The sequence below is a fragment of the Misgurnus anguillicaudatus genome, chromosome 9 (assembly GCF_027580225.2).
Source record: "Misgurnus anguillicaudatus chromosome 9, ASM2758022v2, whole genome shotgun sequence".
In the NCBI taxonomy this organism is placed as follows: Eukaryota; Metazoa; Chordata; class Actinopteri; order Cypriniformes; family Cobitidae; genus Misgurnus; species Misgurnus anguillicaudatus.
The window spans coordinates 3,651,250-3,667,075 of NC_073345.2; the positions used below are offsets into that span (position 1 = coordinate 3,651,250).

The 15,826-nt window shown below is 34.7% G+C and overlaps 1 protein-coding gene across 13 annotated transcripts in view; it reads left to right on the forward strand.

The window, feature by feature from the left end:
• tcf7 (transcription factor 7) overlaps window positions 1–15,826 on the forward strand; it is a 48,764-nt gene that overhangs the window by 17,409 nt on the left and 15,529 nt on the right. For all 13 annotated transcript variants that reach the window (XM_055180165.2, XM_055180167.2, XM_055180170.2 and 10 more), the window contains exon 4: window positions 12,195–12,309. In XM_055180165.2, the coding sequence (XP_055036140.1) occupies window positions 12,195–12,309 (115 nt within the window). The remainder of the gene's footprint in view (window positions 1–12,194; window positions 12,310–15,826) is intronic.

A 15,826-nucleotide genomic window follows, 5' to 3' on the forward strand; every position in this document is an offset into this window, starting at 1 on the left:
ACGCCACTGCTGTGGGCGGAGTTTATACAAAGATCAAAGCCGTTTGTTGTAGTTTTAAAAACTGATTTCTTTGCGTTTACTAAAGTTGTGTTAAGAAAAAAGTTGAATAAGTGAAAATGCATAATAAGCTAATAATAGTTTATGTACAACAGAAGAAATGAAGTCTGGGATGTCATAAGGCTGAATAAATGAAATGATGAGAGAATATTCATATTTGATTGAACTTTTCCTTTACTAACACAACACGCTACAAACCCCTCAGATGAACTGGAAAAAGTCAAGTTACTATTAGTCTTCATTAAAAGTTCTGGATTAAATATAAACCCAGTCCGACTCTCATATTAGTACCCGTGTTTGTTTATTACAGCTTGTCTGAAGATGTTTAATGTCAGGAATAGAGACCATGAGGATTTTGATAACCTGCTTCAGGATGTAAAACCTGTTGCGGGTCCTTTTGATGTGACAGGAAGTGATGTAACAGATGAAAGTTCCCATGACTTCATTTCCTCTTCTTAGATTAGATTGATCAAAAGCATGGTTTACTGGTTTGAGTCTGATATATCAGCGGGTCTATATTGCATTTGTATTGTTTTGTACACACATCAGTAATGTCATCTCTGAAGATGTTGTTTACAGTAAGTGTACAGTATGATGCTGTACAATATCACAACTTCTGTTGTTCTTCTCCTAACAGCAGCGTTTGAGAAACATGTGCTGCTTCTTCATTGGGGTTAGAGGATACAGAAAGCATTAGAAAGGTTTTCTTCATGAGAAGCCACAGGACAGAGTCACTTTACTCTGGTTTAATGTGATTGATATCTGTAGCCACATCTTAGCTGACAGCGATGTGATATTTCAGCTCAGTCGTGATCATTAAAATCACAAGAACTGATCAATGATGTCTTCTCAACACAACATAACAACATCAGACTAAACACTGTGTCTGACTGTAACAAAAAAAGAAAAACAACAAAGGCTCTTATTTTATTTTAAAACCTGCTAATGATATGTACGTTTATTTATCACTTAAACAAATGTTGATGTCTCATTGCTGATAGTTTCCTCTTAGTTTAGATAAACGTTGCACAGATGTTTCTTAAATTGTCTGAATGTTTTACTGAAGGTGTTTTTAAAGGATCATTCACTCAGTAATAAACATTTATCTGCTCTCAGCATTTAAAACTTGTATGATGTCCGTGGCTTTGCATTAAAGTCTGTAGAAATGAGAATGTAAATATGTTAATGATGTCAAACAGTAATCTAAGCATATTGGTATTCAGTTTAAAATGTAATATTAGTAGCAAAAATCTTCCTTTAAATTTGACAGAAACAAAGATTTTTCATTATTGTGATAATTGTCGATATCGGCTTATATGGGGGTGTTGTGATTTTCTTTAAATATATTTTTTGGCCATATCACCCAGCCCTATTTGTACTATATTTATACATATGTACATGCTTGTTATAATCATGTGACTTTCGTAAGTAATTCTGTACCATGTCTATAATATTTAGGTCTTGTTATTATTGGTTAGGGTTATCGCTCTATATTTGAAGGTGTTTACCTAATATTACTGTAATCATGATTTTACTGTAAGCTGAATTTAAAGGATTAGTCCATTTTCTTAAAAAAATCCAGATAATTTACTCACCACCATGTCATCCAAAATGTTGATGTCTTTCTTTGTTAAGTCAAGAAGAAATTAAGTTTTTTGAGAATAAACATTCCAGGATTTTTCTCATTTTAATGGACTTTAATGGACCCCAACACTTCAACACTTAACAGTTTTTTTAACGGAGGACTCTAAGCGATCCCAAACGAGGCATAAGGGTCTTATCTAGCAAAACGATTGTCATTTTTTACAAGAAAAAATAAAAAATATGCACTTTTAAACCACAACTTCTCGTCTATCTCCGGTCCTGTGACGCGCCAGCGCGACCTCACGTAGTACGTCATCACGTCAAGAGGTCACGGATGACGTATTGAAACTCCGCCCCAGTGTTTACAAGTGTGGAGAAAGAGGACCGTTCCTACGTTGTTGTATGTGGAATGATACTAATTAATGTCTTTGTGTCAGTTTATTGTTTAAAATGGTCCGCAAAAATGCGTTTTATATATGTAACACGTGACCTTTCCACGTCACTACGCAATTACTTGAGGTCGCGCTGGCACTTCACAGGACCGGAGATAGACGAGAAGTTGTGGTTTAAAAGTGCATATTTTTTATTTTTCTTGTCAAAAATGACAATCGTTTTGCTAGATAAGACCCTTATGCCTCGGTTGGGATCGCTTAGAGTCCTTTGAAACTCCGTTTAAAAAACTGTTAAGTGTTGGGGTCCATTAAAGTCTATTAAAATTAGAAAAATCCTGGAATGTTTTTCTTAAAAAACATAATTTTTTCTCGACCGAACAAAGAAAGACATCAACATTTTGGATGACATAGTGGTGAGTAAATTATCTGGATTTTTTTAAAGAAATTGGACTAACCCTTTAAGTTGTTTTAAGTCCATGTTATTGTAAAAGATGTCTTCATGATACCTTGAATGGGGATATGTGAAGATATTTGTTCAGCCTGATGATTGAATTGAAATCTCTGCACTGACCAGAGATCAGATCAGAGGTTTGCGTGCCGATGATGACTCGTGTCATTAGTCACAGATTTGAGGTCAGACCCCACATGCTGTAGTAACCATGGGAACATCAGAGCTGTTTTTGTGGGGCGGTAAGGGCTGAACCCAGCGGGTGGCCTGTAAAACCACCGTAGCTTCACTCCGTTCACTTGATCCAGTGGAGTAAAGTGAATTAATCAGAGGGAATAAATTACAACATGAAAGAGATTCATTCCCACATCAAACTGAACAGATCTGTCTCTCACAGCAAACATGAAATTTCATCTCATCTTTCTTGTTAAAATGCTGAAATATTTTCTCCTGTCCCTGTTTAACATGAAAGTCGAGTGTGATCTTCAGTAAACACTGTTGTTCATCTGAGTATCTCTAGCAGCTTAACACAGCATTATTAAATACTTATTACACGCTTGATTCTGATTGGTCAGACACAACATTACAATGTTCCTTCTTTTCAGATAACTACCCCTCAAAACTAATAACACATGATCGCAAATCATTTTGACAGGTACAGTTTAATATTCCACAAAAATAAATATAAATATGTCTTTTAATAAAATATATGAGATTATATTTACAAATGATTAAACCAAATACAGTGTGTTCCAAATTACTATGCACTGCCATTTTTGTTTATTTTTGTGGTTCTCATACAATATGGGTATAAAAAAAGATTTTACTAAAGACCAAAATGTGTGCATTATCTTAAAAAGCCAAATTATTTCCTTTAACAATATATATTTTGTGGACCTAAAGAGAAATGTTCAAACTATGAGTGATTCACAGTACAGAAAGATTTGACTATATAAAGGCTTTTTAAAATGTTTTTTAGGAAAATGTTAGGAGAATGCAGCAATAAAAAGCCACCATTAAGAAGCAAACAGTTTTATTCATTGACATGCCATAATACACTAAATAATGTTGATAAATGTTGTTCTGGATTGTTTGAATAAACTTGCTATTCACCAACAAGACTGTAACATTAGAAAGAGGTGGCAGAGTCATGATTTGGACAGTCACAGCACTATAATTCAAAACATCAACTTAGGGATGCAATACTAGCGTCTTCAAGTGAAATAAAGACAAGACCTATACTTGTATACTTACAAGTTTAATGAATGGGAGAGTTAAAGTCATGTCAAAGATATGCTCATATAGTATTATGTAACTTGTGTAAATACATTATTTATTTTGCATTGTGTTTGTTTTTTGGACGATGTTTGTTTTGTGTCCATGCAGCACATTTGACAGAAGTGCATGAAGTGCATTCTGCTTAATAATTTGGAACGGCATATTTTGTGTTTATATGAATAATTTAAAAGTATTAAAGTATCTTTTCTGACATTTTTACTCCATTTAAATAGCATATCCTGAACACTGTAATATAAGTGTTGAGGGTAAAATAAAATATTTAAACTTACTGACTGTATTGGAAAAATAAACAAAAATGGCATGTGCATAATAATTTGGAACGCGGTATAATGTGCTTATGACATATGAACATCTTCTCTTATCTTAAAACCGAAAGAAAGCGTGTTTTCCTTGTGAACGGTCTGCATTCGTTAAAAATTAGCAAATAAAAAAAAATTATAATTAATAATATTTAATGCTTCTTACCTTACAGATGAGGCAAATAGATGTGTAATGTATAGGCTGCAGGTTGTTATCGTGAAATAAACCCCTTCAGTGTGATACAGTCCTATACATTATGCCTTACATTCAGATCATATTAACCTGAACACTCTTCAGATTTATGTCACAATTGATCGCTTTATTTTGTGGTACTTTACTAAACTCTGGTTTGAAGGTATTTTGTATATATCATTTTGTAAAATAGCCTAGATAGCCTATATACAGATTTATACAATGTATTTTAATAGTCACGTCACCAGAAAATAAGTCATCAAGTGTCCCCATATATAATGAACCAGTGCCCGAGCTCCTGTACACTATACTGATTCACGACCTAGGGAGCTTGTAAACTGATTTGCTCTTTTCACACAGAAATTACGAAAAATACACGAAAACTGCGTTTGGGATTTGTCCGGGATCATTTGATTTGTGGTTCATTCACACTGCCAATGATTTTCCGGAATCGGTGCGTGCATTCAGACACATACAGTTAAGATCCCGTAAAGATACATTACGTATTTAATGTCCTGCACTCAACAGTGTCTGAAGTTTGCTTATTATCTGTGATTTTTCTCTTGAGAAACCACGCATGTGCATTTTATTTTCTTCATAAAGATCATAAAGCCAATTTAAACTGGTCCGACAACAACGAACTACAACAAACACCAACAAATTCCAACATTTTAGTCTTATTTAAGTTGATCCAACAACTGCCAACAGAGATTTCTTACTGACCCAAACAGACATGTTTGTTTGGACCAGTGTGAATTGGTCTATAAGGAGCGTGTGATGAGCTGTTCTGTCATGCTGGTGAATGATCTCAGCTTCAGTGCTTCGGTCCAGTTTGCCGACATTTCTCATCGTGAATGTTAATGTGCATTTAAATCCCCGTGTCAAAGAGCTGAACCATAATACGGCACGCCCATTACAGCATTGTTTCTGCGTCTTGGTCAAACAGAATGCTTTCTGTGAATGGTACGATCCCAGAACATTTACGGGACGGGTTTGTGTTCAAACAGAAGACTTTTTTTAAATGGTCTGTGACCAAATTGCTGTGTGAATGAGGTTATATAGACTCACTGATGGTAAACTTTGCTTGTCTCAACACTTGCCATCATCACTGTCCTGAGCTCTGTAGTGTGTATTATTAAGTGTTAATGTCACACTTCTCCATTCTTCTTCTGTCTCAAGCCTTTGATGTTGTAGCCATTAGGAAAGAGCTATAGTTTCAATGACAGAGACGCTTCCCTACCTAGAAGTACACACACACACACACACACACATGTGCTGTTTCGTGTGTGTGTGTGTATGCTGTAATTATCATCATCATAACTGCCGGCAGTAGGGCTGTGGCCGACAGCTGTGTGAGATAAGTGTGATGAGACTTCTGCAGCTTTCTCATTCTCTGATGTTTGTATATACAGGAATAACTACAACATGATGGACGTTCACAGTTTTCCCAAACACTGAGATTTCTTTCTCCGCTTTTTAAGAGAATAAAAGACAGGACACTGGTGACAAACATATGATCAGCCAACCCTCTATCACGAAATTATGTAAGAAAATAGGACAAAACAGTTGAGTAACAAATACGTGACAGTGACGCGTTCACAGAAATATGTGACATGTTCACGCAAAAAGGCGGAAAAACGTGTCAGTGTCACGGAAAACACTCACAAAATTACGTGACTATAGGTACATAATTTTGTGATAATGGGTTGGATCAGCTGATGCTTTATCAATAGCTTAAATGCTCAAACCAAACGTGAATTTCCGTTTACATAGTTTGATGCAAATATTGCGTAAAACATTCTGCACTGACACAACAATCTGTCACAATGCATATAAATATATTATTGCTTTAAATAGATACACTTTTTATTCACTAGAAGATCCAAGTATAGTCCCATCGATCTGTTAGCTGTAGTTCATTCATGGCAAGCATCGGTATTTAGTCATATAAAATGTTGTTTTTTTGCAAGGAGAATATCTGCCTTTGCAGTGGACTTTGCAGCCACATGACACAAAAGCTAAAACTAAAGCTAAACAGGATGCCTTTATAACATAATTATCATCAATACACCCCCACAAATGTATTGAAACAACAACAACTTTTCAACCAGACAAAACATTTGAAACATTTTGAGCCCAAAACTAAATAAACAAGAGGAAAACACTTTAAACTTGTTCACATCAAACACGTCAAAAACAAACGAACGGCTGGACGGACGGAGCAGACAATAAAGTGAAGAAAGAGTCATATTACATATCTTCACTGGTGATGGTTGATTCAAATCTAATCTTATTGTCTGTTCTGAACTGACCCCAGTTCAGCTGTTTGGCTTGATTTTTTAAGCAAATCTTAGTAGAAAACCTTCCTAAAAAAACACCTTGAGAAATACCCTGACAGACGATTTCAATCATCACTTTTGTCATAAACATAAGTAACGCCTGTCTGTGCGTAAATTCTGACAATTCTGTATTTTTTCTGCATTTCCAAGTAATATTGAGTAGAGGCGCGGGTTTTTTTTCTGCTCGGCATTGAGGTGTTTCCCTCGGGCACTGTCATAAACATCGCTTTCATTTTGACTCGCTCTTTATTGTCTGCTCTGTCCGTCCAGCCGTTCGTTGGTTTTTGACGTGTTTGATGTGAACGAGTTCCTTTTGTTTATTTAGTTTTGGCCTCAATGAATAAATAGATGTTTTGTCTGGTTTAAAAGTTGTGATTTTTAACTTGACTCACAGAAGTGTGTTCCTGTGATGATGACGGCATATAAAAGACATTTTAATAATAATAATAATAATAATGTTATATTCAAAGGAGTTTAATTCATCCAAACCACAGGACAAGCGTTTGTTGTGTTGTGTTGTTGTACGTGTCTCAGATGTTTTCTGTAACCACAGAGTTTCATTGTAACATTTGTGGGTCTCTGTGTGTGTTTAAGTTATTTGTCTTCATATTTTCCTGTGATTGTAAACAAGCCGATTTATAGTTTCAGAGAAGAGTTCAAGAATACAGCTTGCATCATGAATGAGCTTTTGTTTGTGTCTTGGCGACTTTATTGGTCTTCTGGTTTTTGCTTATTATTCAGCAATCCAAGTTGTATTAAAAATATTTTGATGAGTATAATTAAAGCCATCAATGACCAGATAATACCAGAAACACTTGCATAGATGATGATGATGAACAAGTCGCATTGCTTTACGACAAAATAGTTTTTAAGTGGTTTATATTTGAAGAGTTTCGTTGCAAAACAAGATTTTTCTGTTTATTTTTTATTTATTCGGAAATCTTGTTTTTTTGGTTGTGCCTTCCAATTAATATCAATTCAACTGCAGTTGGTTTGTTTTGATTTAAACATTCATAACTAAAAAAATACAGCTAAGTAGCACCATAAAACAAAATAATAACATGATAACATAATAATAAACATGTTTTGACAAAAAATGTTAAAAACGGATTTATCTTGTTTTGCAACGAAACTCTTCATTTTTTGCTTTAGGTCAGTACGAAATATGAATCTAGATTGGAGATGTCATAGTGTTCATATAATAAAGACTCTTGACTTGACAATTACAGTTAATGTTACAGTATGTTTGTACTGAGGTGTAAATCATCTGAAAAACACATTTGCATGTTTTTGACTTGATTGTAGAGCTCCAGTAACGTGATGTTTATCTGATATCGGTCTCTACAGTAAGCAGTGAAGATCAGTGTGAGTGTGTGTCAGTAAAGACATCATCAGGTGGGCTTCGACTGGGTTTAAACATGCCTCTGTTGTTATGTCTGCATTTCCTTTGAAGTTCCTCAAACCTCAAGTTAAGTGGCACTCATTTTCCCCGTCTTACAGATGGTGAATTATTTCCAGATTGTGGCGGAGTGCCACGACGAGACGTCGTGTCGAGTAAGAGCGGGGGGTTGACGGCAACCCTTCATTTAGCAACTCTGCTTTTTCGTTGGCTTTTTTGACTAATTTTAGACACATTGGCAGTGATGCTTTAGGAGGAAAATAAATGAAATTGACCTCGATTCTAATAAACCCACGCACGTTTACCCTCAAGACAACAGGAATAGATGCACAGGCTTTTAAGACCACTGTGGAAATTTTGCTTATCTCACTTTCACTCAGACAGGAAGTAGTGTTTTGTCTCAGTTACAGTAATCTAAAGCACAAACAAGAGTTCATCTTCACACACGCATACATATACACACACACCTCAGGACACATCGCTTACAGTGATCTGACAAAGTCTGGATCAAAGGGAATATGAAACTTAAACACTTTCAATTTTTGCACTTTCATGTGTCCTCGTTCTTCTTCCAACATTTCCGACATCTTCTGATGCTCTCTTTTGTTTCTCGAATCTTAGTCGGTCTGTGTCGTAGCAGTCGCGATGATGTGGATGTTATCAGTATTTGAGGTTTTTCTGAAGGGTTGCTAGGGATGCTGTCAGGTGGTTGCTAAGGTTTTGGAAAGCATGGTATTTATTCTAAACCCCTCAGTGATGTAGCGGTCTGTAGATATGGCTTCCTCTTCCAATTGGAGATGCCAAATTGTTCTTCCCCAACTCGTGCGTGTGGATTAAATGAATAAAGCAAGCATTATTCCAGCTGCTTAGAAAATAATAGCACACTATGTGAAGCTTAAAAAGTCTTTAGCAAACACCAGTAATAAATGTACTTGCTGTAAGTATTAACACTAAAGAGACAAAAGCTCATCCAATTGAATGTGAGCAGCGTGTTTTACGTATTCAGCTCAGATTAAAGACGTAACACTCAAAGCCTCTCTCTTGCAGGAGGAAGGACCTCTCATTTACTCTTCAAAGAAGCACTCGTGTTTGTTTTAAATGTAAAGAATACATTAGACAGTAAAGTGTTTATGACCGTCAGAGACAGACAGGTCTCCACCTCTCCATCAAACACATCAAATCATCACCAGTGGATTCCTCTTCAAATAAAAGAAATGACAGCATGCAAATATATTTCTTTCCATTGGAGACCATGAGCTTGAGCTCAGATATTAAAGTGTTGTGTTATATATGAAACTGCACTCAATATTATACAACACCGGTCACTGTGCACACTTGTGAAATTGCAAACTAAACACTGAATACAACAAATGTCTGTATTAAAGATATAATATATATTTTTTCATTTCACTCACATTCAATCTCTGCACTTGTTGTGATGCTTGTTAACAAAGTAACTGAACATTACAGAGTTTTATTGTTTTTCATTTGTTTACATCATAGGTGTATATATACTTATGTTAATACATACACATTCTTGTATAATTAATTTGAAGAAAATACGTGTATAGTACTGTGCAAAAGTCTTAGGCCACCACCACCAGTTGTTTTAGAAGTTTTAATGTCCATCCATATTTATTTTTCAATCTATTTTATTAAGGTGTAAACAGAGAATACAGGAAATATGTACAAAAAATTTTCTTCTTTAGGCATCATCAGTATTTAGTGTGACCTCTCTTGGCACTAAACACATCTTTTTTTAGCAAAATGAAGTAAAAAGAGAAATTTCTTTAAAATTAGAAATTATGATTTAATTTCATTTAGGTTTAAGAGATCCTGCAGTTTCCTGCTATTGCTCAAGTGGAAGGGGAGTTTACCCTAAAAAATTGTATACAGTTTTTAATAATATATACACATTTTCTGGATGTATTCTATTAAAGTGACTGAGAAACAATTATATATGATCACTATAACATTGCAAAAACAACCAATTTAATTCTGACATGGTGGCCTAAGTACTGTATATTATATAAAATTAATATTATATAAATATTTCATATTTTAAAAAAATCTTAAAATTATACATGAATATGTGTGTATTTATATATACATAACTATTATACACAAAACACACACACACACACACACACACACACACACACACATTGTATTTTGACATAAACAAAAACTTTTATTCTGCAAATGATTAGTCACGATAAATCATTATTAAGGTTGTTCTGATTACGATGCTAGTAGCGGAAATTCCACCGATACTACAAAAAATATGGCGTCGGAATCTGCTTAAACCCGTGTACTGATCCGATACTGTAGGAATGGGATGATAAATGCCAATATTCGCTAATGGTGCCTGACCAATATTCTGACTCGCACAGTCGGTATTATGGACAGCTATTTTATGTACTACGACTTTTGATCAGTTAGTCCTTATCGATCTGAAATCACTGTTAGTTTGAATCATTTATAACATGCATTTTTTAAAAAGCAACACTTGTCAAACATAATCATTTTACATGAAGAGTTTCGTTGCAAAAGCGAGATAACTCCGTTTTTTAAATTTTTCAGAAATCTCGTTTTTTGGTTGTGCATTCCAATTAATATCAATTCAACTGCAGTTGGTTTGTTTCAATTTAAACCTTCATAACTTAAAAAATACAGCTAAGTAGCACCATAAAACAAAATAATGACATGATAACATAATAATAAACATGTTTTGACAAAAATGTTAAAAACTGATTTATCTCGTTTTGCAACGAAACTCTTCACATATTCTTTATTATCATGATAATACGTGAAAAGGTTTGACGAACAGCAATATAAATATGTGCTTAACCCATATTGAGTTTCTGCACGAGAGCGCCCTCTGGTTTTTGGATGTAGCGGTATTTCACCGTAATTCATTGAGAAGCATAGCAAGCATCATCGGACGATTTATCGGTGCACCCCTACGATACAGTTTTCTTAAACTTTCTAAAAGACCTAGTTATGCCCATAGACATTATATACGTAGATGCCTCATGACGTGCTGGTTGGGTCTTCTCACTCTACGCTAGCACGAGAGTTAACGGAGAGCGAGTAACTATGACCGAATTTTGTGCAGCTTACGGTTGCAATAACCGGTGCAGTATTGATACCAAATCGCATGGAATTACGTTTCACAAGTAAGATTGAACAATAATTTTGGTTATTTTACCATTTATAATATTATGTCATCGTAGCTAATGTTACCTGTAACCAAACCGTGTGAAAATCCGAAAAAAATTTGGGGAGTTATGATTATTGTAGATGGGGATACAGTAGGGACCCATCCAAGATGGCGGCCACGCTAATACATCAGCTCCAATAGGCAGCGTCAGTCTATGAGGCGTCTACGTATACAATGTCTATGGTTGAAAACACGCTAGCCGTATGTATGCTGTTTGGCTGTATTTCAGACTAGTAAAACAGCGAAATGTCTTTGCATGCTGCAATTGTACAAGTATTAATAACTTTAAAACGAGTAACATAATAACACGATGGTTACACAAAGGCAAGGACAGGGAAGGTTGAGCCTTTTGTTTAACAAAATTGTTTCTGGACTTTTAAGTTTTAAAGAGGTTATTTTTTATGTTAAATAATTTTCATTTGAATTTCTATATATAGTGTATTAACTGGGTGTGATAAAGATTTGATCCGGGTTTGTCCAGAATGTTTTGTCCGATATGAGACAATCAACTGTTCTCATGTGTCCACAATTGGAAAAATCTCCCTCTGTTAAACTTTCCAATATAAACAAACTCTCTCTCTCTGTCTCTCTCTCTCTCTCTCTCTCTTTTACTCACACACACACACACACACATGTGCACACTGTTCAGATGAAAAGAAGCCCATATGAAAGGACAACAGTCAGAAGTTTGGCCAAGAAATGTGGCTGCACCGAACCGCAGAACCGCCGTGACGTATCATGTCAAACAACATGCTGTTAGCATTAGAAAACTGGATTTCACATGAGTTATTGAAAACCATTTGTAAACAGAAACATGAAAGCAAACAAGCTCATGTGCTGCTGGCCTTGATCATCAAAGACGTATCGATTGAATCGGGTCGTCCTGCTCCCATTGATTCTCTCGCATCATCCAGTCGTCAAACCTGACACTTTTGTGTGTGTTTGTGTGTGTTTGTTGCAGTCCAACAAGGTGTCTGTGGTTCAGCAGGGAATGCATCCATTAACTCCACTGCTGCCGTATGATCACTTCAGTCCCAACCCGACTCACATCTCTACAGACGTCAGCCAAAAAACAGGTATGACGATTTCACATCATAACTTTACCTGTAGTCATATATGATGAGAGACACACATCTGTTAGTCTGTTAACACTGGTGCGTGTGCGTATTGTGTATTGTGTTTGTGTGTGAATCACTGAAGTGTATGAGACTCATGTACCGTGACCCACCAGCACACTCACATGATGATGTGAGAAATGTGTCAGTACTTTATAGACTGTACTTTAAGGTAAAGTACGTGATTTTAATAAAAACAATGAAAGCTTGAAGCTGTGACACTTACAGTATGTAAAGGTTTGTGTTTTACTGTACTTTGTTTGATATCTGGATGTTGTGTGTGTGTGTGAGTGTGTCTGTGTGTTTGTGGTCCAGTCATCTCAGCATCACAGTTTCACTTTCAGAGGTTATGTGAGTGTACTCTTAAATGTTTTCTATTGAAAGAAAGTTAAAGACATGGTTTTATAAGCATTAATCATTACACTCTTTACCTGGATTTGTTATCTTATAATAATTAAATATGCTGAACACAATTTGAAAAATGTATGAAATTATTTTTTGAGATTTTATTTTGAGCGTTGATTAGTTATGGAGTTTATATTTGAATAAATCCATCAAATTGATGTGAGTGATATTAGGCGGTTTCAGTACACATTTAAAAGGTTAAAAAACTCCAGAGGACAAAAGATCTTTCCTGTTGCTACTGTACGTCAGATTTCACCACACAATGTAAAAGACAAATGTAGGAAGATTTTTTTTATTATTATCAGATCATTCAACAATTAAGCACACCATTTCTCATTAATGTACACTGAAAAAAATGATTCATTCAATGTACTTAATTTTTTTAAGGTAAGTGGTCGCAATCAATTTATTTAAGCTACATTTAAACAAAGGTTTTTTTTGTTTTTCTTTTTTTTTGTTTAAATGTAGCTTAAATAAATTGATTGTGACCACTTACCTTAAAAAAATTGTAAATTGAATGAATCATTTTTTAAGTGTAATGTAAAGAATTAAAAAATCATTGTTTTTACTTATAAAACTCATTACTATATTAAAGAAGTTGTGTGCTTCAGTTGAACAGTATGAAAGAGTTTGATATGTGGTGGTGTTAATGATGATGATGATGATGGTGATGAAGATCGAGGAGCAGGTTTAACTCCAGCACATTCCAACCCAGTGGATTTATTGAAGACTCTGCCCTAAGCAAATGTAAATGATAGTCATTGAGTTACATTCTTTAACACAAACACAGACGGCTTCAGGGCCTGAACACTGCTGACAAATGACTTCCTCCATATTCAACCAGACTATCTTCATTCAGCTTCAAAACTCTGTTAACACACACAAACACACAAGCACACACAAACATGCACATTAACTTTATCAAAACTTTTTAAATGTCAAGCTGCTTGTACACTGAAAAAAAACAACTTGTAAAATTTACTTAAAAAAATCCTCGTAACAATTTGCACAAACTTTTTTTAAGTAAAATTTATTGCTTTTTTATAAGTAAAACTTACCTACTAAAATAAAATTTACTTAAAATTGCATGATAAAACATATGTTAAATAATTAATTTAATGTAACTTAATTATTTTATTTAGAAGTTAGATTTATTTTAATCGTTTAGGTAAAGTTTATTAGGTTTTTTTTTGAAAATTGAAGCATTGCTGTCCTAATAATATTAAATAAATCGTATTTTCTGTTTGTTATTTTCTTTAACCTATTCCTATGGACCTAGTTATTTTTAGTGTTAATGACATTATAACACAAAATTCATGACTGACAACAAGTCAGTCATTGAATAAACTTGATTCGGAACAGAAACGCACACAAACTGTGTTTCTGACATGCATTATCAGCACTGTGGAGAGAATTACAATACACTGTTCTGAACAGGGTCACTGATCACCTGAACGGTGACTTCACAAAATTATTATTTACAACAAAACAACATCTATAATATAACAGCTTAAACCTTTATGACATTTTGCTAACAAATATTTAAGTAGTTAAAGTTCTTATTCTGTGATAAAGCTTAAAAAATAAAAATATTCAGGCGCAAAGAATTGTGGGTATTCCTTACAACATGTGCAAATAAGTGTAAGTAAATTTTACTTAGATTTTTTAGTTTAATGGATTTAATATTTTTAAGTAAAATGAACTAAGATTTTTTACTTGAATCTGCTAAAGTCAGACATCTCAATCGTTTCTTCTGAGGTCTCTGTAATGTTTCAAGAAACTGTGATTACATTTACTAATATGCAAATATCTGCTGTCAAATAATAGTTTTAAATAAAACACAAATCTTTAAGATCACATGTTCTTCTCAATGAGACTGAGAGAGTGAGAGAGAGAGAGAGAGAGAGAGAGAGAGAGAGAGAGAGAGAGAGAGAGAGAGCAGGAGAAGTCCAGATGTTTCTGTGAATCACTCATTTAATATTTCAGTTTTATTCAGAGTTTAGAGATCACACATGAGATCTCTTTTAATAGCTCAACTTTTTGTCATATGTGGTTTTTTATCAGAAGATGTCTGGACAACATCAAAAACTGAGCTCAGATTGGATAAATCTACAGTGTAAAAAATCCTTGTAAATTTGCAATATGAACTCAAAAGAATTCAAAAAAGTGTATATTATAGCTCTGCATTTCAGCTATTATCACATTTCTCTTTCATGATCAAAATTTATAAGTAATCGATACAAAGTAGTCGCTCAATCAGATCTCCTATAAAAGCTATAAAAGCCTCATTCTAGTTTCAAAGTAAATGCTATCTTTCTCTAAACAGAGAAAATAAATGAGCAAAATACCTTTACGACAGTAAAAGATCCTGAACTAACTAAAGTCCTGAGCATGTACAGACTCCGTGTGATCATAACCTCACCATAGAGACGGACAGACACAGACAAACCTGCTTACCAAAACAAGACCCACTGTTTCCACACTGCACACTAAATGAAGTGGAAACACAACTGCACTTTTTAACATCATGCACAAATTATACACAAATCAGAGAAACATTTTTTACCCAATTTACAAACCACCACAAAGACATTAACCAGATTCATCAAAAGGACAAACCACCATACATACTGGGAGAAAACTCAATAAGCCCAAACCTGTCTGTGAGGTACGTCAGTCAGGTCCTGTCATGAGAAAAGGACAACAAATGAAACAGAACCACCACTGGGAAATAACCAAAACACTGAATGACATTGCACTAAAAGACATGACTCTGTTCTCATTTTAAGTATTTTACAGTGGGTACGGAAAGTATTCAGACCCCCATACATTTTTCACTCCCTGTTTCGTTTCAGCCATTTGCTAAAATCAAAAGGTTGTTTTTTTCATTGATGTGAACTCGGCACTCCATCTTGACAGAAAAAATGTAGGAATGTTTTCAAATGTATTAAAAAAGAAAAACTGAAATATCACATGGTCATAAGTATTCAGATCCTTTGCTGTGACACTCATATTAAACTCACATGCTGTCCATTTCTTCTGATCCTCCTTGAGATGCTTTCACTCCTTTATT